General features: G+C 40.6%; 1 protein-coding gene across 1 annotated transcript in view; it reads left to right on the top strand.

Moving 5' to 3' along the window:
- LOC136447640 (cordon-bleu protein-like 1) overlaps positions 1-25219 on the top strand; it is a 39607-nt gene that overhangs the window by 14142 nt on the left and 246 nt on the right. The window contains exons 2-10 of the mRNA XM_066446680.1: positions 16444-16683; positions 17592-17844; positions 18909-19137; positions 19937-19987; positions 20661-20795; positions 21426-21625; positions 23527-23574; positions 24308-24710; positions 25091-25204. Of these exons, the coding sequence (XP_066302777.1) occupies positions 16444-16683; positions 17592-17844; positions 18909-19137; positions 19937-19987; positions 20661-20795; positions 21426-21625; positions 23527-23574; positions 24308-24710; positions 25091-25204 (1673 nt within the window). The remainder of the gene's footprint in view (positions 1-16443; positions 16684-17591; positions 17845-18908; positions 19138-19936; positions 19988-20660; positions 20796-21425; positions 21626-23526; positions 23575-24307; positions 24711-25090; positions 25205-25219) is intronic.

Raw genomic sequence — 25219 nt, 5'->3', positions numbered from 1 at the left:
GGACAGGTGGTCGCCTTGGGCAGGCAGCTTAATGCTTGTGCCTATGGGGAAAATTTTCGGGACCGAGAAAAAGCGGTCGCCATGGCCAGGTGGTCAAAAGGTGGTCGCCTAGGCAGGTTTGACTGTAGTTCAAAGCACTACTTTGGCCTCTGTAATGTGCATGTATATGTTCCAGAGATGGGTGAGTAATAGATGCTATGCCATCTATGCATCTGGAGTTTCTCTTAATATTCACCTATCTATCAAAATGGCTGGAGGTCAAGTGAGGTCTTGGTCATTGAAGTGTTCAACCAAGCGTTGAAAATATACAGATGGTGAAAATATGCAGCTCCAAGGATATCGGAAGTTCAACTTTGTCACTGGTTTGTGTTATCCAAATTACTGTGCCAATTTCTTGAGAGCAAAAAGGTGTTGTGGGAGTTTCATGTGAGTAGAAAACTCATAGTAATAGTTTAAGATCTTTAGCCTGTTATCATAACTCACGAATTTGGATTCAACTTTTTTTAACCTTCTGTTTGCTAAGGTATCCTTTTGGCCGGAAATTTGTTTTGGTCATGGGTTGGGTAGCAGACACAGTGTTAAAGTTTATAAGTGTCCCTTTCAAATGGTCATTGCTTGTCAGTACAGTACTTATAAGTGGAAAGCACTGATACAAATGATGTTTGGATGGTATTAACACCAGTATGTGGGGATAAACATTGTCACGAGAGAAGGATTAATGGATACAGAGGTGTCTCTGAAAAATATAGCCTGCCATGTACATGTATACCTGGCTTTGTTGCAAAGTCAAGGTAAGATCCTTGTATTGCTTTAAAAAGACATTTGCTGGGAAAACAGGTGTTTTCTTGTTTATTTATTGTTATCATTCATTGTTCAAAATGATAGTGTTTGACATATTAGAATCAAAGGTAGATATTGTGATCACAAAAGTATAACATTATTGATAGCTTTGGCTGTAGTCACCCCATACTCATGATTACCAAATTACTGCCTGGAACTATTTCACTAAAGGTTTCTCACAGTTATTTTCCAGGTACACTGGGTAAAGGCTAATGGTTATTCCTGTCCTATTGGAAGCTGTTGGCTGGTAAGGTGATTTAGCCTGTGAATACAGGAAGGAAAGCTGCTATGAACAAACACTGGAACTTTCTTGGCCAAGTCCTATTAGTATTGGTGGTGTTGTGTTGACGTAACGGTTATGGTGTTTGGCCCAGAACCCAGAGGTCCTTTGTTCGAATCCTCTGACGTGCCACTGATGCCTGTGATTCCTCACTCCACCCGGGTGTAAAAATGGGTTACCTGACTTTGGTTGGGGAGGTAAGATGGGGTGGAAGGAGAGGGTTAGGCTCCTCCTTCCAATACCATGCCCAAGACATATTGGATAACAACCCACTGCCCCTACGGCCTCAAAAAGGCTATGGGACTACCTGTACCTAGTATTACTAGTAAATTAAAATTTGTACTAGTGAGCCCAGCCATATACACGTAGACAATTATTTGGCTAGTTTGCATCTTTCCAGTTTAGGATCCTCATGGATTCCGGAGAAACATAATACGTACTGTAAGGACGAATTGTTAATTCCATATGTCTTGGTCAGAATGCATTTGGACCGTTAAAGGGTTTTTCAGTTGTACCATAATTACGGTGCGACCCAGGGGGTGCCTGGAAACAATGGGCGACCCTTCTACCTAACAAGTAATGGCCACTACAAGTACAACCACTGGGGTTTCAGATTTGTTCCCATTGTCACCCGATCCTGAATCAATAAGTCAAAACCTATTGGCAGCCTTTCTTGTTACATTATCTTAATGTTAACATACCACCTTGTGATAGAATAGCTTGATCAACATGAATATTTGTTTCAATTGGATGGTTATGAAACAAGTTGAGTTGAAAAGATGAATGCATGTATAAACATTTCCCTGGGTCTCAGTTGTACCTTGATGCTATTATAAAAGGTTGTCTTGTAAAGTAGGGCATAAGAATGTTAATGAATTGATTAGAAAGATTGCTTTAGAATGTTTGAATGAGAGTAATGCCAGGAAAATTAGAAATGATAGAGGAGAGTTGAGAATAGCGTAGTCATGATAGTACATGTTGTATTGCCATGGCAACACCATTTCTGCAACCAAAATCCTTTGCCATGGTATAAACCCAGGCTTGGGACAGCCCATGGAAGGAATCCTTTTGTGCTACTTCAACTTTTGTTGGACATGTCGTCTTTCAAATCCAAGGATCTTTTGTTGAGAGCTTTGCTGTATGTATGTACTGTGTCCAATGATGGGTCATTCCACTTTCCAATTTTCATTTTTAGAGGATTATTCTATGTAATTGTTAGCTGGACCTCAAATTTAACGTTGCGTGTGATTGGTACTTTCTGTATATGCGTAGTAGGTGCCTGAATTTAGCGTAAAACAAAGGCGGCCTACTGAATTTAATGTATCACAAAGCCACTGCCTTCCTGAATTTAGCGTAGAACATTGACAGTAAGCCCCCACCCCCTTCAGGCCCACATGCAGGTTTAGTATGTTTTGGTGCTACAAGGATTATTTGCACACTTTTTGTTTTATTATATCAGAACCCTGACATCTGTAGCTGCCATTTTTATGGCATTGCAAATATATATTTGAGCTTCAAAAATAGAAAATCAATATGAGCATAAATGATTTAGGACATAAACACCAGCAGAAGGTAATATGATACCTTTCTGGATACAAAGTAATTGAAGGGGTATGTCCTAGTTTCCTGGGTTACATCTATCACTCAGTTGGGAGTGGGGGTCACCTTCTGTGGGGGATTTCACAAATCAGGAGCAGACCCCTTCCAGAAGTGGCTTAAGTCCAATTCAGAAAGTACAAGTCAGATTGTTTGAGGGTGTTGGAGAGTTCACTTTATGATGAGGGTGCCGGAAAGGATGATATTATAGTAGGATGAAAAAGTACAGGTCAGTATGCATTAATAAGTGGTATAAAGATAGGGCTACTGCAGTGACCAAAAAATTGATAAGAGTGTGCTTTGATAAGAAATTTGAATATCATATCAGTGCATGCTTGAGAAGTGAAATAAGAGGGTCAATGAAATTTGTAATTTCAAGAGTTTATGATTGCGTTTTCAATATTGTTGTGGTATTTTTTGTTCTATTCTTTTTACTTTCAATGATTTCTGACATAACAAAAAAGAACAAAAAACTTGAAGTACATCTTTTATTTTTAATCACCAAGTTGGCCTCATGTAGCTAGTAACATCTATTTGAAGTTATTTTGTAAAGGAATGTTATTGTTTGTACCTATTTTGAATATACTAGCCTTAATCTGAGTAAAAGACCTCCACAAAAGAAAGGGTTAGTCAGGTTCAGCGCACAAAGCTGTTTGGCAATGTTTAGCAAAACATTGACAGGTCGGTCTTAAGTAATGGTGAAAACATTGGTGTCGATGGCCCTTAAAAGTGTCAGTCTGTTTGGCATGCTTAGTGTTGGTGAGTATAGGTTAGAAACAGAGACCTCCCTAGGAGCTTAGCTACAGATCTTTTGTAATTAGTGCTGTAGGCATGTTCTATGTACTGTACATGTTTGCAGTGGTTTTCGTTGTGACTTGTTCCATTTTGAATGTATGACACCGCGAATTCCATTACAATGTCAATGTACTGCAGAACTGTTTCAACGGCAAACTGGAAACCCTACAAAAAAACACATTTCCTTGTCTACTAAGAAATTGAGTCTGTGAAAATGATTTAATTTACAGTATTGATATATATCATTGCCTTGTATGGGTGTGAATTGATAAGATTAATCTTATAAGCTTGCTGACTTAAGAAGTGGTTATCCCATTCTTTGCTATCTACATGACAGCTTTAGATAATGGTAATCCTTATGATGAAGAAAATGTGAATAATGGAAGTAGATATAAATACAAGTCCTGAAGGTCCTTTTTCTCTTGAAGATGGAATCATTCAGTGATATTTTCCAAGTTTATGATTTGGTTGCTGACACATACATGTGTATAACCTCCCTTTTGGCTTAACATGAATCCGCTGGGTTACATAAATCCGACACTTTGAAAAACAGTGTGTTTGAGAGACCTCTAGTGCAGCATTCCCCCCAGGTTTGCATAGTTCAGATATTCAGGAGTGCATTATACTGGGGGATGTTGGGTTGGAGATCTGTTTGGATGTATCTTTTCAGGGTGGTGGAATTATGTACCCCGGTGGAATTATGTTAGTAGATGTTATATCCACCTGTTACTGTGTTAGCAAGATTGCATCAGGACTCAGATTTAGAATTTGACATCTGACCTACATTTGCTTTATTAACTGGCATGCTGCAAGAAAGGTTTGCATTCTTTGAGCCAAAACATTGTAAGTAAGCCATGGTCTGCTGTTCAATGTATTTATTTCTCCAGTTTACTGTTAACCAGCAGTATCATGTACATGTAACTTGCAAATAGCTTTGGCCCTTCTTGTTGTAATCAGTAGGAAATTAGCTATTTAGACATCTATCCAATAAGCTAATGTGGAATATCTTTCCTTCTCATTTAGTACTCACTTGCTCGCTCACTCACTCACTCACTCACTCACTCACTCACTCACTCACTCACTCACTCACTCATCACTCACTCACTCACTCACTCACTCACTCACTCACTCACTCACTCACTCACTCACTCACACACACACACACACACACACACACACACACACACACACACATACACACACACACACACACACACACACACACACACACTCTATCCAGTTGAACAGTCACACATTGTTTTGGCCCTAGACAAAGGTGTACATGTTCTCTAATTGCTGTACATTTAGACCTATATTGGGGTGGGAGCATGATTTATGGCTGCTCTAGGTATGCCCCAATGTTTTCGTGACCACCTGTTAGCAAGTGGAGTCAACTTACAGTGTAATTTGCCTCTTGCTGGTTGTAGCTTGGGTGCAATCCCATGAAAGAATTTCTTTGACGTTTGTGCATGTTTGAATGGCTATAGAAAACTGAACGTGACCATAGATAAAGACTGGGCAAGAAAACCATGTTGGTCCTCAGTATGAACAAGGAAAGTTGTGCGACATGATGGACAACCTTACTGACAGATTTAGGTTGCCATTCTAATTACCGTATCTGTACATATAGGTTTGTGCTAGAACCAGTTTTCTACTATCTACGCCCCCATAACCTTCAGCAGCTAAGGTTGCCATTTGGTACCAAACTTGTACTGGTTATAGGGTTAGGCAGCAGGGAGAAGGTTAAAAAGGGCTGGGGATGGACAAATGCCTGGTTTCTTCAGAAAATGAGTCTAATCTTTTAAGTAGTTCTAGATTGGTCTTAAAGTACTCAGATATGTGTACAAGGTTAATGACATCTGTGCCCTCTGCTGTGTGTGGGGGGGAGCAAAGTCTGGCAGATCTGGGTTTAGGAAGTTTATAATAAACTTTATTGTCATTAGTAGAGGCAAACATGTCCCATTTTACTGCACGTGAAAACGACGTACGTGCAAGGATGCTGTCAAAAAGTACAGTTAGACCTGTACAAGTGACCACGTCTACAGAAAAACCACCTGGCCAATGTGACCACTTTTTGATGGTCTCTTAGATGGTTTCTCCTATTGACACAAGCATTAAGAATCCTGTCTTTAGTGACCACCTGTCCATATAAACTAGATTTTCTCATCCCCTGAGTGGTCTTCTTGGGGCGTTTTATTTATAGTCTTTTAAGCAGTCCTTGATAGGTCTTAAGTTACTCAGACGTGTGTCGAGGTCAGGGAATCTTATGGAAGGCAAGGTCTGGCAGATCTGGGTTCAGGATGTTTATTGTCAATAGAAGAGTCCTGTGTTACCACATGTGAAAACGAAGAGTGTTGAAGGGTGCTTCTAAAAGGTATTTTTGGTTATCTTTTGTTTGAGCCCATATACTACATATATGACCAGTTATGACTAGAGTCCTAGAAACTGTTGTAAGAATTCTCAGAGACTCTCATCCATATTTGTCTTTTATGTCTTATTGTCTTGGCATCTCAGATTTTGAATAATGCTATGGTCACGATTTTTGAGTGGCATACAGGTAGCATTTCGGCTAGGGAATAATAGAATAAGTGTAAGTTTGCACCCTCTAGAGACTTTCCTTAGAACTGCATGTGCAGGCTTGTTTCTAAATGAAATCTAACACAATAACGGATAGCAACATTATCAGCATTTTTTCCTTGATGGAAATGGCTTTAGGAACACCCCCAATGTACATGTATGCCCAGCCTTCTGAAAGAGGCAAAGCTTGTCAAGCATTCTTAATGAAGGCAGGTCAGCAAGTTGCACTCTTGACTTGCAAACTAGCTGCTTAGTAAGGACTCTCCAGAGGACCCACTTGTCACTTTGTGTAGACAAAACCTAGTTTGTGAAGGAGGGCTTCTCGATATAGAGCAGTAGAACATTCCGGAGGTGAGCAAACATACCGATGGTAAGGGGGGGTTCATTAATGGTTAGAACATTCTCAAGGTGAGCAGACATACCATGGGTAGGGGAGTTTCATTAATGATAAAACTGGAGGAGAGAAAACTGCAAGGCCATGCTATGAATGGCATGTCAGTAGAGTTCAGTGGATTGTTGTCCAAAAGCTATCTAAAAACGAGATATCAAAAACTGAAGTTCTGCTGCACTACCGCAGGAAGCAGCTAGTGGGCTCATTATCGCACTTGACCTCCATTTTCCAGAACCCTACCCACCTACCAAATATCATGATCCATCTGCTGCTTCTCGAGTTATGCTGTGCACAAACAGACACAGACACACACACACACACACACAAATGGCACTGAAAACATAACCTTCTTGGCAAAGGTAACTAGGATATTGGTAACTTTAAGTGTCATTTCAGTATCATTGATTCAAACTTGCCCTGTCTCATGTAATGTTTATTATAGCTCAGCCTGTAACTCTAGTTGCCATACATTGTACCTTAGGTAATTGTTAAGCAATAAAGTTATTGTAAAAATGCTAGGTTCAGAAAAATATAGCATATGTGCTATGTATGCCGCATGTATGATGATGTAGTGGAATTTTCCGTACTTTGATTTCATAGATTGCTGCCTAATTGGAATAAATGTATGAGTCGTAGATGGGTGGATCTGAGAACATAACATTTCTATACAAGACTGGATCATGCAGAGGGAGGGCATAAAGGATGGGTTTTACTATATATAGAAACTCTATGATGCCAGCAGACTGCCACTTTGACATCTATAAAAGACAAGAGGTTCTCTTGCAGGTGTTGTCGTACGAACATGGGTAATGTTTTTCTTCAGTGTAAGTGAACCAGAAAGTGCTCATGCATAGCCCAGCAATTGTCTGGTCTTGCCTATTCACCTCATTGTTCACGGATATCCAACAATACCATGATGTATCGGTATGCCACCCAACAAACAAACCATTCCAACTCCATCCTAGCTCCTTCCCGAAATGTTTACATTGTTTTGTATCTGTCTGAAATACTTTTTACGTATCTACAACCTTACGGAGTCGTTAGTATGATAAGCACCATTGCCTGTACCCTGGAGAGGCATTTAACTCATAACAATTCACTCGCTCAGTCATTTGTCAGTGACCTACGTTGACCTCTGGTGTTCTATCTCATCATGCGAATCTTCACATGGATAGAGTCATCGCAGGACTGTACCACTGTGTATATGAGGGGGTGGGTCAAAATTGCATCAGACATTAGTATTGTATAAACAACTGTTTGAACCGTTGAGATGAGCTACATTTGACAACATAAGAGGCTATATTGAAAAGGTTGATGTCTTTGATGTCAAGGACAGGGATAAAGGAAGATTTGTTTAAATCTTGAAGAGTGGTCCCACCCATGACAGGAATGTGTTGGTAGGGCTACCTCAGGTGGTGCAGAACAGTGTGAAAGTATGTAAATTAGAGCCAGTCCAGGGGTGTGGTTCATGACAGAGAGACGCACCTCACTCTAATTGCAGTGCTGTCATTCGCACTTCATTTCGGTGAACATTCATGAAGACGCCATTGTGCAATAGACAAGGTAGGTTGCCAGGGCTTCCTGACTTCTCCTCTAAACATGTGGTATGTGCGGAAAATCCTGTCAAACAACTGTATGGCCTGACACCCAGGTCTGTGTTGTGGTTGAGTTGATATCAGTCTGCAATCTGTCCATAGGTATGTACAGGTAAAAGGTGTTGACATTTGTAATGTCTGACAATGCTATGTGTTCACATTATATACCTCGTCATGCTTGTCTGTCATTGTCTGTTAGTGTTTTTATACAAATTAGTCATTATCTTAATGCTGTTCATAAAGTGACAAAGTCTTAGAGTTGTCTTTTGAAAGGTGTCTTCCTTACATTCCAAGGTGTTATGAACTGGGGCAAAGGAGATAGTGCTTCTGATATTGATAGTCATGGCTTCATGTACATGCATAGTCATGAATGCAGTATTCAGAATACAATGTACCATGTACTGCAACATTCAACATTTTTTAAATCACCATGATTGTAATCGTGTATGATAAAACTACAACTTGTTAAGTTGTTCATGCAATTTGAAGATGCCATTTTATTTGCCAGCAGATTTTGTTATGATTTTTCAAGGAGGTAAAATTTTGTTAATGTGGGTATTAATGTTAGATCCAAATTGTTTGTTTAATGTATCATCAAAAATTACAAGGGATGGGAAAATTTCACAGTAGATCACATGAATGACATGTTTTCTTTAAAAGTGGTATATAAAATTACATGTAGGAGACCCTTTTATATCAAGTTAAGATCCTGGTTTTACAAATATACAGTAGAGTAGTAAAGATTTGTTTGATGGAAAATACTTGTCAGACCCCTTTGTATACGGCTATACACAAAATGTACAGTGATATATGCATGTAGTTGACATAATAGCAATGATGTAATTGATCGCTATTATCGACTGAATTCTTAATGAACTGTCAAAACAGGTTACGTGACGAACTTGAGTGCTACGGGTCTATAATCATAGAAAACCGATGATGGAAAATTACAGTAAAATTGATTTTTAGAAATAGTTCTATTTGGTATCTACAGTGTATGTACAGGTATCAAATTACTATTATCTATGAAATATATCTAGATAGGAAATCATAGAACGAATAAAAATTATAGTAGAAAGATTGAGTGAAGCAAAGAAAATTTATTACAAACTATTTTATTTGAATAGAGATAAAATTGGCCCTAATTCCAAGGCATGTTGATGTATTTTTTGCTACTTGGGAGGTTAAATACTGTAAATCCATTTATTTTAACAGTGGGGTTAGTAATTTCAGCAGTTGGGGAAAAGGGAGTAGTTTACATCATTTGATTTTAACGGTGGGAACAAACATTACTGTCTCAAATGTTAGCCATTAAATATTCGTGATGATGAAATTCTAGCAGTTGACTACAGACCGTTAAAGTAGTTAAAAGTTACCGTTAACAAATCCAGAATTACGGTATGTCTGGAAATCCAGGGTTTTTGTTAGCATTAGACAGATATGCACCAGTTCCATAGCAAGTGACCTGTCACAGACTTCTCCTAGTTGTGTACTTTACCTAGTTCCCTGTTTTTGTTCTCAGCACCACTGAGATTTTTCTTTCCTGTCCTTTGTTCCTCCTTCTTTCAAACATTTCGTCTTTGTCCTCTTTTCTTTTATTTCTCTTATTGTCGTCAAATCTCAAAGTATTTCTGGCAGTTGACCTCAGATTTCAATACAAACTTGATAGTCATAATATAACATGTCAAATAAAGGGTAATACGACAATCATGCTGTTTAAAATTGAATATATGAACGTAATTCTTGACTTTACTGAAAGAAGATGTCACACCTGGGTTTTATGTTTTTGAAATCATCAGGTGTAACTGTTACAGTTTATGTCATTCTTTTGAATGTTGATTTTCCTTATTATACATACGTACATGCTGTTATGACCAGAAATATTGAAACATAAAATTTTCTAGTTATTTCAATAGATTTGTGACATTAATTTCTAACTTATAAGCATGGCAAAAGGCAAAGCCAAGCCAGATATATTATCTATACAGGGAAAAAAAAAACTTAGACAACAAGCCTGTTTTTCAGGTATCCCTGATATTGAAATCTAAGATATATTTGAAAGGTTTATAGATTGACCAAAAAATGTGGCAGTCTGTTCCCATATTGATTCCTGCTATAGTTAATGCCCTACCTTTCCCCTGCCCATGGGAAGTGGTTTTTAGGCTGTGCAAATTTGATTTCATGGATGACATCCTCTGCAGACCACAATTTAGATGCCAGGGTGTGAAGAAAATAAACATTGGTGTAAGAAAATATTTAAGATAACAAGTTATTAAGTAACATTGTAAGAAAAAACAAGCAGATTAAACAAGATTTTCTGGTGCAAGAATGATATAGAATGTCATCTGTACTGAATGAAGATGTTGATTTTGTGAGCTACCACCAGCTACTGGTCTTCGGTAAGGAGGTATGCCCTCATGTCCATGCAGGAGTTTGTTTACATTGTACCTCAAGCATGACTAGAATGCTCTCTAGGGGCTTACCCAGGGTGATGGGAAAAGAGGAGTGCATCTTGTCTTGTCCTTGTCTTGTCCTGTTGGGTAAGTATGTGTCATTTTTCTCCTATCACTTGGTGTATCATTTTGTCTTGTAGTTTTGACATTCTTTTGTGAATGTTATAATGATTATCAACTGCAGTTACTTGTAAACAGTCTCTTGCAGCTACGGAATTCAGTTGATCTAAAGTTAGACGAAAGTAGGACACTCTAAGCAAATGTTTTATCTTCCGCTGTCCAAGCTCTCACGCTGACAGAAAGAGGCCCTAAGCAGGTTTTGGATTTATGACAATTAGCAATATTCAATATCCAATATCAACAGATTGGATACTAATCAAATTATCAAAAAATATTAGAAACCTCCAAATGAATTGAGGCTCATCCTATATTCCAGGGATATCTATCTGGACTTTTTTATATTTTTTTGTTTTCTTTTGAATAAGAAATGAAATATATCTAAGGGAACTTTACCAGATATGCATCAGTAGAAATATTGTGCAGGGACTCAGTGTGTTATGAACATGAAGAAATTGTTGTAAATTTTAGTCAGGAAGTTTTAAAGCACTTGACTGTCTTGGGTATCATTCCTATGTGTGTTCCTGTTCTCATTTAGGAGACAAAGACGTCACTGTCTGACAACTTTGTACAGGTGCTTCTTTGGCACTGGTAAACAATGTTATCACTACAACTCTTTCCCCTATAACATTGTCATGGACACACTGCCCATGGCCAGTTTAACAAGCCGGCCATTCATGGCTCACAAACTAACAACAGTTCTTAGCCAAGTACAAACAGGGGTGGAAATCTTTAAGTTTGGCTTCGTGACAGGCAAAACATGAAGTCAAGGATGTAACAATGATCCAAGGTCAACGTTGTTGTCTTAGGGACTGATCGATATTTATTGGGGGGGGAGGGGTGGTGCAAAGTGGGTCCGGTAAAAATTTTTTCGATGGCCCTCCCCCCGGCTCAAATTTTTTTTCGATGGCCCTCCCCCCCGCTCAATATTTTTTTCAATGGCCCTCCCCCCGGCTCTAAAAATTTTTCGATGGCCCTCCCCCCCATTTTTCATGACTTTCCACATGAACATGTTACTGAATAAAAACTTAGCGGTAGTGATGTTTTATTGGGACAGCGGACGTATTCGGGGTTGTCCTGACGCACACGCAACATATCATTCGCGTCTCTCCCAAAATACATAGAGTCGACTTTTCATTTTGGCAACAGTGCATTATAAGACTTACCTTGCCTCAGCGTTCCCGCCAACCCGAAGGCAATCTAGGGCGGCTACGGAGGGCATGCTTTCCCGGGAATTTTTGGATTTTCAAGCCTTCAAAAACGCAATTTCTCGCAATTTGAGAGGCAAATCATCCAGTACAGAGCGGTTGTCAGTGGTTTTGCGCCTTTGATGTACTATCATCGGTGGTTGTGCTAACACGACCCGATGATTTGCCTTTCAAAACGAAGGAAATCGGTAGCTATGTTGTCACTTGTTGCTATTTACTTCTCATACACTGTTTTACTTCTATATTTATTTGTGTTTTCAGGTACGTGAGTACCGACCAAGTTTCGGAATGGACACAGAAAATAAAACCTTTGATGAAACCGGCTACCATATCATGTTTGTCCCTTGACTTTCGTTTCATATTCATTCGTATGTTCTCGACCAAAGAGTTTATTTTTATGCCACTAATACCAGGATTTACCCATGAAAATTGCTAACATGGTAAGCTAACCAAACATGAACTTATAAGCAATAATCACGAATAGACAGTAGTTTATTCCGTTACAGACATTATAAACGCTACAATCATCGTAGTACCAAATATGAAACTTTACTTAATCAAGTGACGATAGAATAGATCCATTCGTGGGTCAAAGAAGCAGGGCTGGTAAGTTACCATCACAAGAGTCCACATGACATCTGATCAAGGCCAGGTCGATGTAAGGTCGATGCTAGAAAATTGATATGATCCTCCGGTGGCAAAATTCAGCTGGCCAAGACAGTCCTGAACAGCCAAGGAAAACGCCGCATGCTCCGGCTTCCAGTGTGTTTTCTTCATCCTGTGCGTACTATTCCTGTTTCCTATGTATGCTAATACTCGTATAGTCGTGCTGCTATAATTCCAAAGATGGGGTCTTTGCATCGATTTTCCAACAGCAAATTGAACAAAACCGCGACACAACTTTGGACAAGATGGCTGCACAGTACTCTGTGTGTTCACCGCATCCAAACATAAAAGAGAGAGATCACGACACATTACATTGCAATATTTGTTTGTATGGAATCGAAAGATAAGAAGAAGTTTGGGTGTGATTTCAGTGATTTGTAGTAGTATTTATTTTTGGAACAGATATCAACTTTTTATGTAACGATGTGTTTGCTTTGTTACCTTGTGTCAGCCTTCAGGCGTTTCATGGCTTTCATCATTTGGCTGAGTTCTTCCCAGTACAAAATACTTAGCACCGCGAAAATCCGTATTGCTGTTATTGAAAAAAAACCATAATGATGGACAACAACACCATATTTGATAGGTGCTTCTTGTTCCAGTGAATCTTCCTCGCGGCCGTAGTACCGTCGGTTCTTCGTTTTCCCACTTGGGGGCGTGGCGCACTGGGTGTGAGTTATTTTTATTTTTGATGGTGCCGCGCCCCGCCCCGCCCCTGGACAACACGTTCCAAGCACGCGACTCCGCTGTTTCTCAGGAAGCCATCTAACTATCAACTCAAAGAGAGGTGCCAATAACTATTAATTAGCACCCCGCCCTACCGCTCCGATCTTGTCTCGACGCCCCACCCACCCGGGAACATCTCTATGCGACTCGTGTGCCGCTGGCAGCATCGCGCGAAAACGTAAACAATAGCCGAGTATATATCTGCGGGGCGGGTCCCGGACTATTAGAACAGCCGTAAATGTATCAGATTCCCGGGGAAATCTCCTTATTTGAAAGCCGACAGTCCGCAGTTGACCCAGTTGTTATTAACGTAAAAGATTCCTTTCTTTGTCAGCGCGGGAATAGAATTGATTCTTAACTGTATTTCTGACAAATTTCTAGAGCGAGGTTATGTCATTTTCCCACCCAGAATATTTGCGGCCCCGCCCACAAACCGCTGACTTTCCTTTGGTTACTTTGGCTGAGACTTGCTGGCGTCTCGCCGACGGCATCAAAGGATGCCGACTGTCAATCAGCGGCAACTTTGTGGGAAAACGCGTGCGTTGGATCTCCTTGTGCTACAAAGTTTTTATTAGACTGTAGTTCCACGTTTTCTGTAAGTACAATCTGACGCAGCACAGCGGTTTCGGCGGCGATTTTTCTGCAAACATGTCTGCAAACAAGCGTGGGAATACCAGGAATATCGCTTCCTATTTCGCACCGCCGAGAACTTCTGACAGCGACGATTGTAGCGTTCCACGTTTTCTGTAACTTGTAAGTACCAGCAAGGAGGTACCAGGAATATGGCTTCCTATTTCGCACCGAAGGGACTCTGACGGCGACGATTGTGGCGCTTCGACTCCGGACAAGCCGGGCATAGCTTAAAAACGGAAAACTGGTATCGACTTTTGATATTGTTGAGTAGCTAAATAAACTATTGATATTGTTGAGCTGGGTGAATTTGTTGTTTCTGAGTTTTCAATCTCCGATCTTTAGATCTCCGTGAGTTTTCAGTTGTTTTTCACCTGAAGTACTGTATGTCAAGGTCCTGTGGAGAAGCTGATTGACTGCCACGATTACTAGTATCATAAATATGACCCTCAAAACGGAAAAAGAAGCCTTCTAAATAGCCTAAAATGCAAGAGCCCCCGAACCCCCGATGCTGTGAAAAAAACCTGGCGGGAACACTGGCGCCGCAAGGAAAATTTGACATTTTTAACCCTCTTATAAATGCTCTATTTCCCACATTTGTTGAGTAAGGTACGTTTAATACCTCCACAATGACATCAACGCCGAGAAGTGCCAGTGTGTGATCGTTCCCACCACGCTGGCAGCTTAAGTAAATTAGTGGCAAACACAGAACAACCGTGCGTATTTCTTAATCTTTTTACCGACTCCTCGGCAAAATGTGTGTCGACATGTGGTTCAGGTCTAGGCCGTCCAAAGTGAGATTTCGCCGTCATTTGACGCCCGGACGCCCCTCTGGCGGTTTCAACGTAAATCCCGACAGGCCGCACGCAGGCCGTACAATATGGGGAGTTTTTTTAGGGATGCGTGCGCGTTCTCAATAGCAGATTGCTACGTATACAAAATTACCAGAACTTTGGATGGTACATGTAACGTTATAATGAATTTTTAAAAAACTTTTTCGATGGCCCTCCCCCCTGTTGCATTTTTTTTTCGATGGCCCTCCCCCCGGCTCAATTTTTTTTTCGATGGCCCTCCCCCCAGGCCAAAAAATTTCTCGATGGCCCTCCCCTCCGGTGCACCACCCCTCCCCCCCCAATAAATATCGACCAGTCCCTTAGTGGTTAAGAGCATTATGGTCAGTGTGGCCAGGAGAGACAAGTATATATGTGTGTGTACTTTTGAAAATGATACTCAACCTCAATATCTGGATTGTGCATTCAACGCTATAATTTTATTGCTCAACCAGCCTTGAATGCACATTTGCATGAAGAGGTAACTTCAAGGCCATTTTTCAACAATGTCTGACCACATTGTTGAACCATGTGTGCACATGTGTGCAAAAAATTGTATTAGTCAAAGAAATTTGGTCTTTCAACCTTAAGGTTTTTTAGGTTTTAGATTTATGACAATCAGTAATATTCACACATACACACATACAGTTTAGCTTCTACTGTATCAAAATGAAGCATTCAAACTATCATTTGTCTGGTGGCCTTTTGGATAATGGTTGGTCCTTTGGACACTGCCTTGCCACCGACAGATCTGCTTGGAGATTAGTCATTTTAATGTTTCCTGCGTACAGTGTCAGTGTGTCATCCCACAGCCCTGTAAACTACATGTTTTTTCTCTCAGCCCCAGAACCCCAATTTATGCCAAGGATAAAAGATATGTCCACCAGTCACGAGACTATTAGCTTTTATCTGTTCGGAAAATAGGGCAAGACAGTCATCAAAGTGAATCAACCTTAACCCACATCATATGACACAAAGCATTCATCATGTTACAGTGTAGTCAACTTTTATCTCCAGTTTTATCTCCAGTCAGTTGGCCTTGATATGATTTGTTAAGGAATTTTGAGCTTTCCATACTATGATTTACATAAGCAAAGGGCAGCAGCCTTAATTGGACCGAGATTTCATCTTTAAGTAATAAATTAGATAATTTCTGATATAACTGGTAACCTGGCTTGTTGCCACTCCTTTACCAAATGGAGAAATAAGAGCATACACTCTTTAGTCCCATATGAATATCTTAAGATTTGGGTTTACACAGTAAAAAGTTGTGGCTGGATATCTGTTTGTTTGTATTGCATACACACCAAGGTTATACTGAACAGTAGAAGCTGCATATTTGGACAGATTTATTTTATCCACTCACACTGGGAAGGACCCCTACTCTTTTTGATAAGTGTGGTGGGTTCTTAAACATGCTTGAGATGTAGCACTACTCAAACACGTCCTATCTGAGAGACATCCCTAACCGAAGCTAGGTGCTTATTTTCACCTGAGTGAAGTGAGGAAATTTGTGTAAAGTGCCATTCCCAAGGGAACAACGTCAATGCAGCATGTCAGGGGATTCGAACCCAGGACCTCTGGGTTCTGGGCCAAACACCTGCCATTATGCTACCACGACGCGGTAGGTTGAATGCTGAGGTTGAATGATGTACTGTAGACTTGACAGAGTTATACTGTAGTGGTAAATGAAACACAGCCCGTTGTTATTGACCTAACAGTCCCTGTATGTTCCCCTGCAGGAAGAGAGCCCGTGCGCCGCCCCCACCACCAGCCAGGAAACCCCACGCCAAGATGAACGGCAACATGAACGGGAACGTGAACGGGAATGTCCGCCCCAGCGTCAACGGTCTGGCCCCCGGGAAAGAGAACAGTCACATGACTAACGAGAATGTGGACCCTGTGAACGAGCTGGACGGGTTCGTTGACCTTGATGTGGTTCTTCCTGGAGGAGAGGTCAAGACAACGAAGTTTATGGCAAGGTAAAATCCTCGAATAAGGATGTCCCTGTGGCTCAATTAGTTGCAATTGGTAACTGGGAGACAGGAGTCCTTGGACGTCTTGGCAAGGTAAAATCCTTGGTCTAAAAGTTGATTAGGGATGTCCCTGTGGCTCAACTGGTAGCAGCCTCACAGTTGAGGTCTGGGTTCCAATTACATTGTAGTTGGTAACTGGAAGACATCGGCTCAATCTAGCTGGAACATTTTGGCATATTGGACAAGGGAATGTATCGAAGGGACGTAAAATGGGGGCCCCATGTTCAAGGAGGTGCCTCGGCACGTTAAAGCTATAGGGGAAAGGGCTAGCAACCCTTTCCTGTAAAAGTATATCCTGCTACTGAAACAAAAAGGAAACTTGCTGACCTATGTGTCACTGGGCACTACCTCAAAATCATTGAATGCTCACTTCACTTTATTAAGATGAATTTTGCATTCCAGAGTCTTGATTCCTTTCTTGACAAAGTATAGAGTTCTCACCTCACCTCACCTATACCTTGACCTCTTTTTGGGTCGTTGGGGCACCATGAGAGTTCATCTATAGAGTTCTACAGTTGTAATATAAGGGATTTTGAAATGGGGAAATCGGGGAAGAAAAAAAGGAGCATTGCAAAAGAATTAAGTTCACTTTCGAAATATATCAGAATTATTTAACACCTGCATTCAAAAGTGTGTCTAAAGTAGAGTAGGTATTTAAAAAATCGCCAGCTTACTTCCCATATTTTTCACTGAAACAGTCCTAACAGAACGTCTGTTTCAAAATTTTATCCAGTTGCTTGAGTAACTGTTTTTTGGTGTATCTTATTACCTGGATGTCTAACCTTCATCAATGTCCCAACAATAAACTAATGATTGAAAAAAAGTACTAAATGCTTTTATTATCCCTTCTACAGCACACATATGATGGACTTGTTAGTTCAGATATGTGCCAAGTACAAGCGACAGTACCCAGGTCTCAGCCCCTCCTCCCATACTATGGTCATCCCGCCTACCGAGGACGGGGAAGTCATCACGTACATGCCCAGCACTCCCATTGGCCGTCTTCCCGACGTGATGCAAGTCCTGGTCAGACCGAAGAACGAGGTAGTCAGCGAGGATCGCGACAGGTGGAAACCTGTACAACCGAAAGTACCGAGTGCTCCAGAGGTGAGAGATACATGTAGAAGACACAGTGTTGTATTTTATTTATTAAAAAAAAATTTTCAATGTGAAATATGCCAGAAGTTTGGTGTCCTAGAACAGAAAATTGTAACAACATTGATTCCAACATCCGAATCTAGTATTCAAATTTTCAACAGCAGCGCACTAGGTGCACTCAAAATGCATTCAAAATATTCTTTGGAAGCCCATGTGTTAAAAGTAGAAGCCTGTGGGATAACCCAAGTTATCACCCGGTCAGGAACACTGGTATGGAACGTTTTCACAGCCCAGGTATGAAATAAAGCACTGCCGTGTCAACTAATATTGCCGTGTCAACTAATATTCAAACAGGTTTGGGAAAGCTTCAGGTATCAGCCTCAATTGTCAAACCTCTGCACGTAAAAGCCCAACACACTTATCGAGAAGAGTAGGGGTGACCCGGTGTGCTTGGCTAAAAACATGAGCCAAAGCTAAGCCACATTGCACTACCATTAGCTACTTGAAAAAGCAATATTCTTCACCTCAATTGAGGATGACTGCTTTACCTTTACCTCAGGAAAGGTCAATAGAATTTGCATATGTTGCAACAGCAGACAAGGATGTTTAGTAAACATAACATGGACTCAATGGTAGTTCATACAGAATGTGATATTTTTCTTTATGACTGCAGGCTACACAAATTGATTTTTGTATTATACGGAAAACAAAAGTGTTGTGATTTTCATTTGCATATCAAAGGACAGAATTATTGATTTGTTATTTTGTGTTAAAAGTATCATGCTGACTTTAAAGAAGGTAGAGATTCTCTTTATTTTAATCGGTTGAGAAAAAATTAGTGTAGAGTTTGTCCTTCTTTAGTATGTCTGATTTGTAAATGTGCCTCCTGATATCAATGACGGTAGGCTAAGAAGATACAATCTTAAACTTCAGCATGCTAAGGTAGCTGTTTGGCACAAATTTGGAATTGGTTATGGGGTTAGGCAGTAGGGAGAAGGTTAGAAATAGCTACTATCTACACTGGGACAGAAGAGGTCTACATTTTTCACTTTTTGTGTTTTTTCTCTTTCCAGAGAACGTTTCGACTGATCGTGAACCTTCCCATGAACCAGAAGACGTTTGTGCGCGTGAGTCGTAAGCTGACCATCGCCGAGCTGTACCCTGTCATCTGCGAGAAGTGTAACATGGACCCTGCGCGCTTCGCTCTGCGCGAGGTGGACAAACCAGATGCCGTTCTGGACACGAACTGGACGATAGAGGATTATAACATGGCGGAAGTTCTGGTGGTGGATACAAGACCAGGTAAATAAGGAACTTAAACATATGACTTAGACCTTTATTGAACCTTCTGTATACTAACTACCAATTTATATTTATGGATTATCCCATGACACAAAGAGGCAAAACTATAAGGCACCTTGCTAAAGGCCTTCCCATGTTCCCCCTTTTCATAAAAATATGACATTGGCTTCTTAGTACAGTATTCCATTTGAGAAGATGTAGCATTTTGGTGTACAGTATACATAACCTCATATCAAAACGTAATAACTTGTTTTTACCCAAAAATTTGCTGCAAGCTTTTTCAATGCAACAGAAATATGACATTGAGTTCTCAGTCCTACCCACAAATATCATCAATATATTCAATCCCATTTAGAGTTCCCCTTGTTTACAACTCAGGAAACCTATATAAAACAGCTAACCACATGCTAATAAGTGATATTAATTTCCTTTGGGGACAATGAACAGAATGGCAGTTGAAACTTCAATTTACAAAATGAACGCAGTGTTGGCGCTTTTTTTTACATGCGACTAGTTCTGAAAGCCGAGAGCTGAAATATCTCTCTCTCACCGATTATTTTACAAATGGCAGACTTACTCCTCTATGCATGGTGAATGTTACTAAGTGACTTGATGCCGTAAACTGCATGCATGTGTAGTCTTGTATGTGACCTAGGGTATGGATGCTCATAGGCCTATCACTACTGCACACGATCTCCAAGATTCATCAAAGAACTCGTCTCTATCTTCAAGATGCTTGCGCTCTGTCTTCAGACCATCTTTAATTGTAACAGTAAATACTTCTCTCTCTGTCTCCAAGACCTTCCTCTTCCCTCCTTCCATGCTGTTGGAGGTGATACCAACTATGAAGGTACTAACATCACTTCCCTGTGATCTGTCCTTTCTGTTGGCAACGTCCTGTTTATAACAGCGGTACTTTTTTCTATGTCCTGTACTATACTATACAGGGATTTTAAACTTTTCTTGTTGTGGCTTGGTCACATTGTTGGTCAACAGTACATGCATGCAGAAGTCCATAGTTGTACTACAACATACAACCTTACAGCATGTCTTACAGTTTATGGAATATTTCGTGTCGTTAAACTTAGTTGAGGTGCAACCAATGTTCTAGCCAATGTCTGTTACCGCTCACAACGGACTGAAATTTTGCACCATCTTTGACGGACAAAAATCCATGTAACAAAGAAAGCATCGCTGTTTTGTTGCAACCCCAAGATGCATTGCTTGTGAAAATCTTGCATGACACATTCGCCTTACGCATCTCTGATTGGTTGTTGCTACAAGTGGTGAAACACACCGTGGGACGGAAAAATTACAATTCCGTGAAACAAAATTGAGATGTTCAGAAAGCGTTCAGGCTAGCTGGAACACAGGGTGCAGTTGAGATTCATGGTATATTTTCATCTTCTGGCTATCATATGTCCAAATAATAAACTATTAACTATTACAGCACCTGCACCCTTTATAACAGTTACTACTAACCTCTCTCTTCCAGCTCTGACTGTCTTGCTTCTTTTCTGTAGTTGTTAGATCTTGTCACTCTAGCCTGGGGTCACCTGTAGAATTAGACCTCTTACCCGACACACCAGAAAACAAGAGAAGGGTGTGGTGCCCTTGGCTGCCCAGACGAAGGAAAAAGGGCAGCTTTTCTTCAAGTGGTACTGATTCGCACTTAGCTGTTCCCGTGACGTGGGCCCTGCATGCGATGTTCCTATTTGTTCTGATTCAAGATATGGAGAGAAAGATAGGAGTTATGAATACCTTTCCCCACCATATTATTCATTTTTGCATTCTTCAAATATCTTTCGTTAAGCCGGCATTGCACTGTCAACAACAAATTTCTTGATCATCAGAAGGTTGTGCACTCAACTACAGCCTCGTTTTGGTGTGTGACCCCGAGCTGACCATGGAAATTCAAAATTGGCACCATAACTGATAAGAGATCTAGTGGAATATTGTCCAAGAGTTGAGTATATTGTTTGCTAGAAAATGTACCCCACTTACATTGGATGGGGCTGCAAACTACTGTTAAAAACTATGCAGTCATCAAAAGAACACTGTCCATGAATATGTTGCTACCAAAAATTTCCTATACAGTTGACATTGTCACCAGGGAAGCTTATTTCTTGCTGTGTGATGCCGGCTTTACAATTCCTTCTAGCTTGGTCCACTTTGAGCACTCTTGAGGAATACGTTTTCTACATATGCATGAAACATTCTAAATCTGTGAAAGTCTTAAAAGTTTCTTAGAATATGTGTTTTGCTAAAAACTAATTTTCTTTCTTTAGCAGGAGACCCAAGATTTCAGCCCTCTCCTTACAAGTCTCCGACGAGACCTGTGTCGTCTGCGTACAACGATGAAGTGGCCGCGTACAAACCCGCTCCGCTGGAAAAGTCTCAGTCCATGACCTCCCTGGGTTTCAAGGACAAAGTGAAGAAGTCTCTCTTTAGCTTTGGTGCCTTCAAGAATAAGAGAAAGTTCAAATTCGTAAGTATTCCTTTGACTTTGAATAAATTAGGCTGAGTAGCGTAAAGGGTGAAGACATTACCACATTACAGTTTTTCCACACATCATTGATAACAAGGTGTATACAGAATTGTTATATTGTACCAGGAGCTTTTTAACCTCTGCTACATGTACTCTATTAACTGAAGTCTTGAACAGGCTAGCTTTATAATCATTTGCTACCAGTTTGTTTTTTAAACTTCTGGTGGACTCGCTTTGGTGTTGTGGTCTCTCTGGCTTATTACAGCAAGCTTCAACTTACATGTAGACATTTGAGTCTCGGGCAGTTGCACAAGCCAAGGGAGTTTTTCAAGGTCAACAAAATGCTAAATATTGCCACTTACTCCCTCTTGAAATACAATAAATTCAATTTGAGTTTGTAGCTTTTGAATTTCGTGCCAGACTGAAAATCAAGAGTTTGCCATGAGAAAACTGAAACTTCAGAAACATTGCCAAAGTTCCTGGTTAAGGAAATGCCATTGAAAATAATGAAATATTAGTTTTGAAAGAGAACACTGACTTCGGTACCAATTGTCCTGTTTAACCAAAGCATAACCAAAACCATTACTCATGCTTACATTAAACTAGTTAAACGCACAAGGCTCCTATCGAACCTGGGCCGCCAGCACACAAACCCAATGCACTTACCACTAGGCTAAAAGGTCCGGACCAGTTAGACTGGTCAGTAAGTGGCGCTTGAACCCCACTGTTAGTGGAAGAGTTTGCTATGCACTAAGTATGCTATGTTATTTTGCACTTGCACACTGTATGCCTGTTTTGCACTTTAATTTTACACAACATCTGATTTGCATGTTGCACTGATTGCTTGCTTAATCCTGTGGACATAATTGCTTAACTGCATTTCACTGCACCACTGAATCTTAGCTGTGCACCCTTGCCTCTCTAACGCAGGGCGAAGACGGTGCTTCTTACACAGGGGAGGTGGAGTATAAGGTGATTATAGGAACAAATCATCATTGTGATCATCCCATCTGGAAAGTGTTGGGGTTGGTGGAAAAATCTGTCCAGTCCGGACAGTAGAAAAGCTGTTAAATTTAGCATTGCCAGGAATCCTCTTTTCAGACTGGACAGGTTTTTCCGCCAACCCAAAGTGTTGTGATTTGTATTCACCATTGATTTGCAGTGACCACATCAAACAGTGTACAAAAGCGCAATCCAAGTCATACAGTCGCCATCTATCACAGGACTCTAATTTTGACGTCATAATCAATAATCAAACTATGCAGAATGTTTTTTTTTTTTCAGTGAGATACTAGTATGTTATATTAAAGGTTTCTTGAAATTGCTATTGTTGTTTCTGCAGGTTATGGTGAATACATACCGGTATCTGTGTGTGTGTGCTCATAATGTCTTCTTTAAGATGGATTTTGTTCATTTTTGGTCCTTTTAGGAGGAGCGTACTGTAAAAAGATAGATGTTTGAGACATACGTCAGGTTTGAGATTGCAGTCTGGCAGAATCACTGATTCTATAGAAATCTCAATCAGAGACTCTAAAAACAGAGGCTCAAATCAGGATGCTATTAAATGTCTTAGGTTTGGCCCCCCATTTATAAATCCTAAACTTCCAGACAATCCATTGATTTAAAGTGACATGAATCGAAGTTAAAAAGTTCTGCCTTTTAAAGGAACATCTGTAAATTTACAGACTCTGATCGGGATGTCTAGTGACAGAATTGCAGATTCTATTGGTAGAGATCCTATTGTCAGAGACTCTGATCGGGACCTCTACTGGCAAAATTGGTGATTCTACCAGATTGGAATCTCTACCCTGACATATACATCATGATCCTATAAGGGACCAAACATTGTAGTGAGTCCATCTTAAGTGTGTGTTGTCTGTTTGTGTTGATGTATTTTATAGGGATTTAAGAGTAGGAGATCAACAGTTTCTGGAGAAATCCCCTATCAGGTGAACCTCCGTTATATCAGGTGGCACCTAAGTATAGGTTTGAGTGTAGTCACTGGCTTGGTAACATCCCTTAACCTACACTAACTGGTCACCTAACAGTTACATTCATGGCTAAGCCTTAGCAGTATTCTAGACAACGGTGAGGGAAGTTGTTTGGTTTAATGGGACGTGGATGTAAAATAGGTGGTGTAGAGAGGTTGAAAGAAATTTTTCTAAGGTGTTATAAGATGGGGAGGAACTTGCGTTACAGGCCAAATATTCTGACTGCTTTTTGCAAAAACATTTTGAATGGAATGTTCCTAAAACAATAACACATATACTATATCTGTAGGTGTGTAGATAGCAAGCAGGTGTCATGGGAAAGACGGCATCAGGTGTGCATAGTGTACTTTATGTTCTACTCTAAATGCAAAAATTTTCGCAGTGGTTTTATGTTCACGATTTTTGCCGTGAACTATATACTGCGAACTTAAAAGCATCGCGAAAAGCTGTTCCATTGTGTGACTGTAGCACTACTATTGTTTCAAACGCGAACTCAAAACCACCGGGAAATTAAATCCCCGAGAACATTACTGCATTTACAGTATGTTGATGGTGTTCATATGGTGTTTCTAATTATGTCAACAAGGTATATATTAAGAAGGTTGCAGTCTGCATGGTGATCTTTATACATATCTAGATGCTAACTAAATTCTGTACAAATGAAATGATTCCAGAGTTTATTCTTTCACAGATTGGAGACTCACAGTCACAGTCATCTTCCCACCAGTACGCTCAGTCTACCAGTTTCCCATCCACCCAGTCGCCCCCCTCCCCCCCACGCAGCCTTCCACAGACACCCCCTCAGCGATCCCCCCCTCCACAAGCACCCAGCCCCCCTATAGAGGTCGTAGAGAGGCGGAAGAAGAGACCCCCTCCCCCGCCACCAGGAGCGTCGAAGCCCGGTGCGGACTGGAGACATTCGTACGCGGGAGGTGATACCACGTTGGAGAGAAACAGAAGGAAACCAGCGCCAAGGCCGCCCCAGACTGCAGCAATGGAGGCACCTTACCGTGCCGCAGAGGCCAGCCCTACCGGAGAAACAAATAGTCAGGCTTCTTCCCCTGGTGCAGAGGCCAGCATTGAGTTCAATTCAGGTGGGTGATTCTGATAAAAATGTAGTTATCAATTAAATCAGGCCTATGGATTTTTTTAGCTCAGTTAAGTTGTTAACTCCTTTTGTTGCTTTGCATTTATTTCTGTGTCAAAATGTATTCCTCTTTTAGAAAACTCACTTTTTTCCATTTCTAAACATCATTTTCTTGATGCTCGCTGGTCTACTTTTAATTAAAGTGGAAACTGAAGTTGTGTACAAACTAACTGTACATTGATTTTCCTAACTTTGCATGTCCAATGTGTGATTTCATTTTGTACAATGCAATTTGCAAGTTTCACTCTTTGATAATGTTAGTGAAATCTCTTTCAACACACAATAAAGCATCACACCTGTCCTAAGAAACTTTTAATTTTTCCACAGGTGAAAGTCTGACCTTACCGAGATCAAAGCGACGAGCCCCGCCCCCTCCCCCTGGTACCAGGTCTCCTGATGTGGTGGATGGAGACATGTACCAGGACGACGTCAACAATAGAGGTATGATATACTTAA

This window comes from Branchiostoma lanceolatum, chromosome 13 (assembly GCF_035083965.1).
Source record: "Branchiostoma lanceolatum isolate klBraLanc5 chromosome 13, klBraLanc5.hap2, whole genome shotgun sequence".
In the NCBI taxonomy this organism is placed as follows: domain Eukaryota; kingdom Metazoa; phylum Chordata; class Leptocardii; order Amphioxiformes; family Branchiostomatidae; genus Branchiostoma; species Branchiostoma lanceolatum.
Note: the sequence above shows the minus strand (reverse complement) of the source record. Positions and strands in the feature narration are given on the sequence as shown.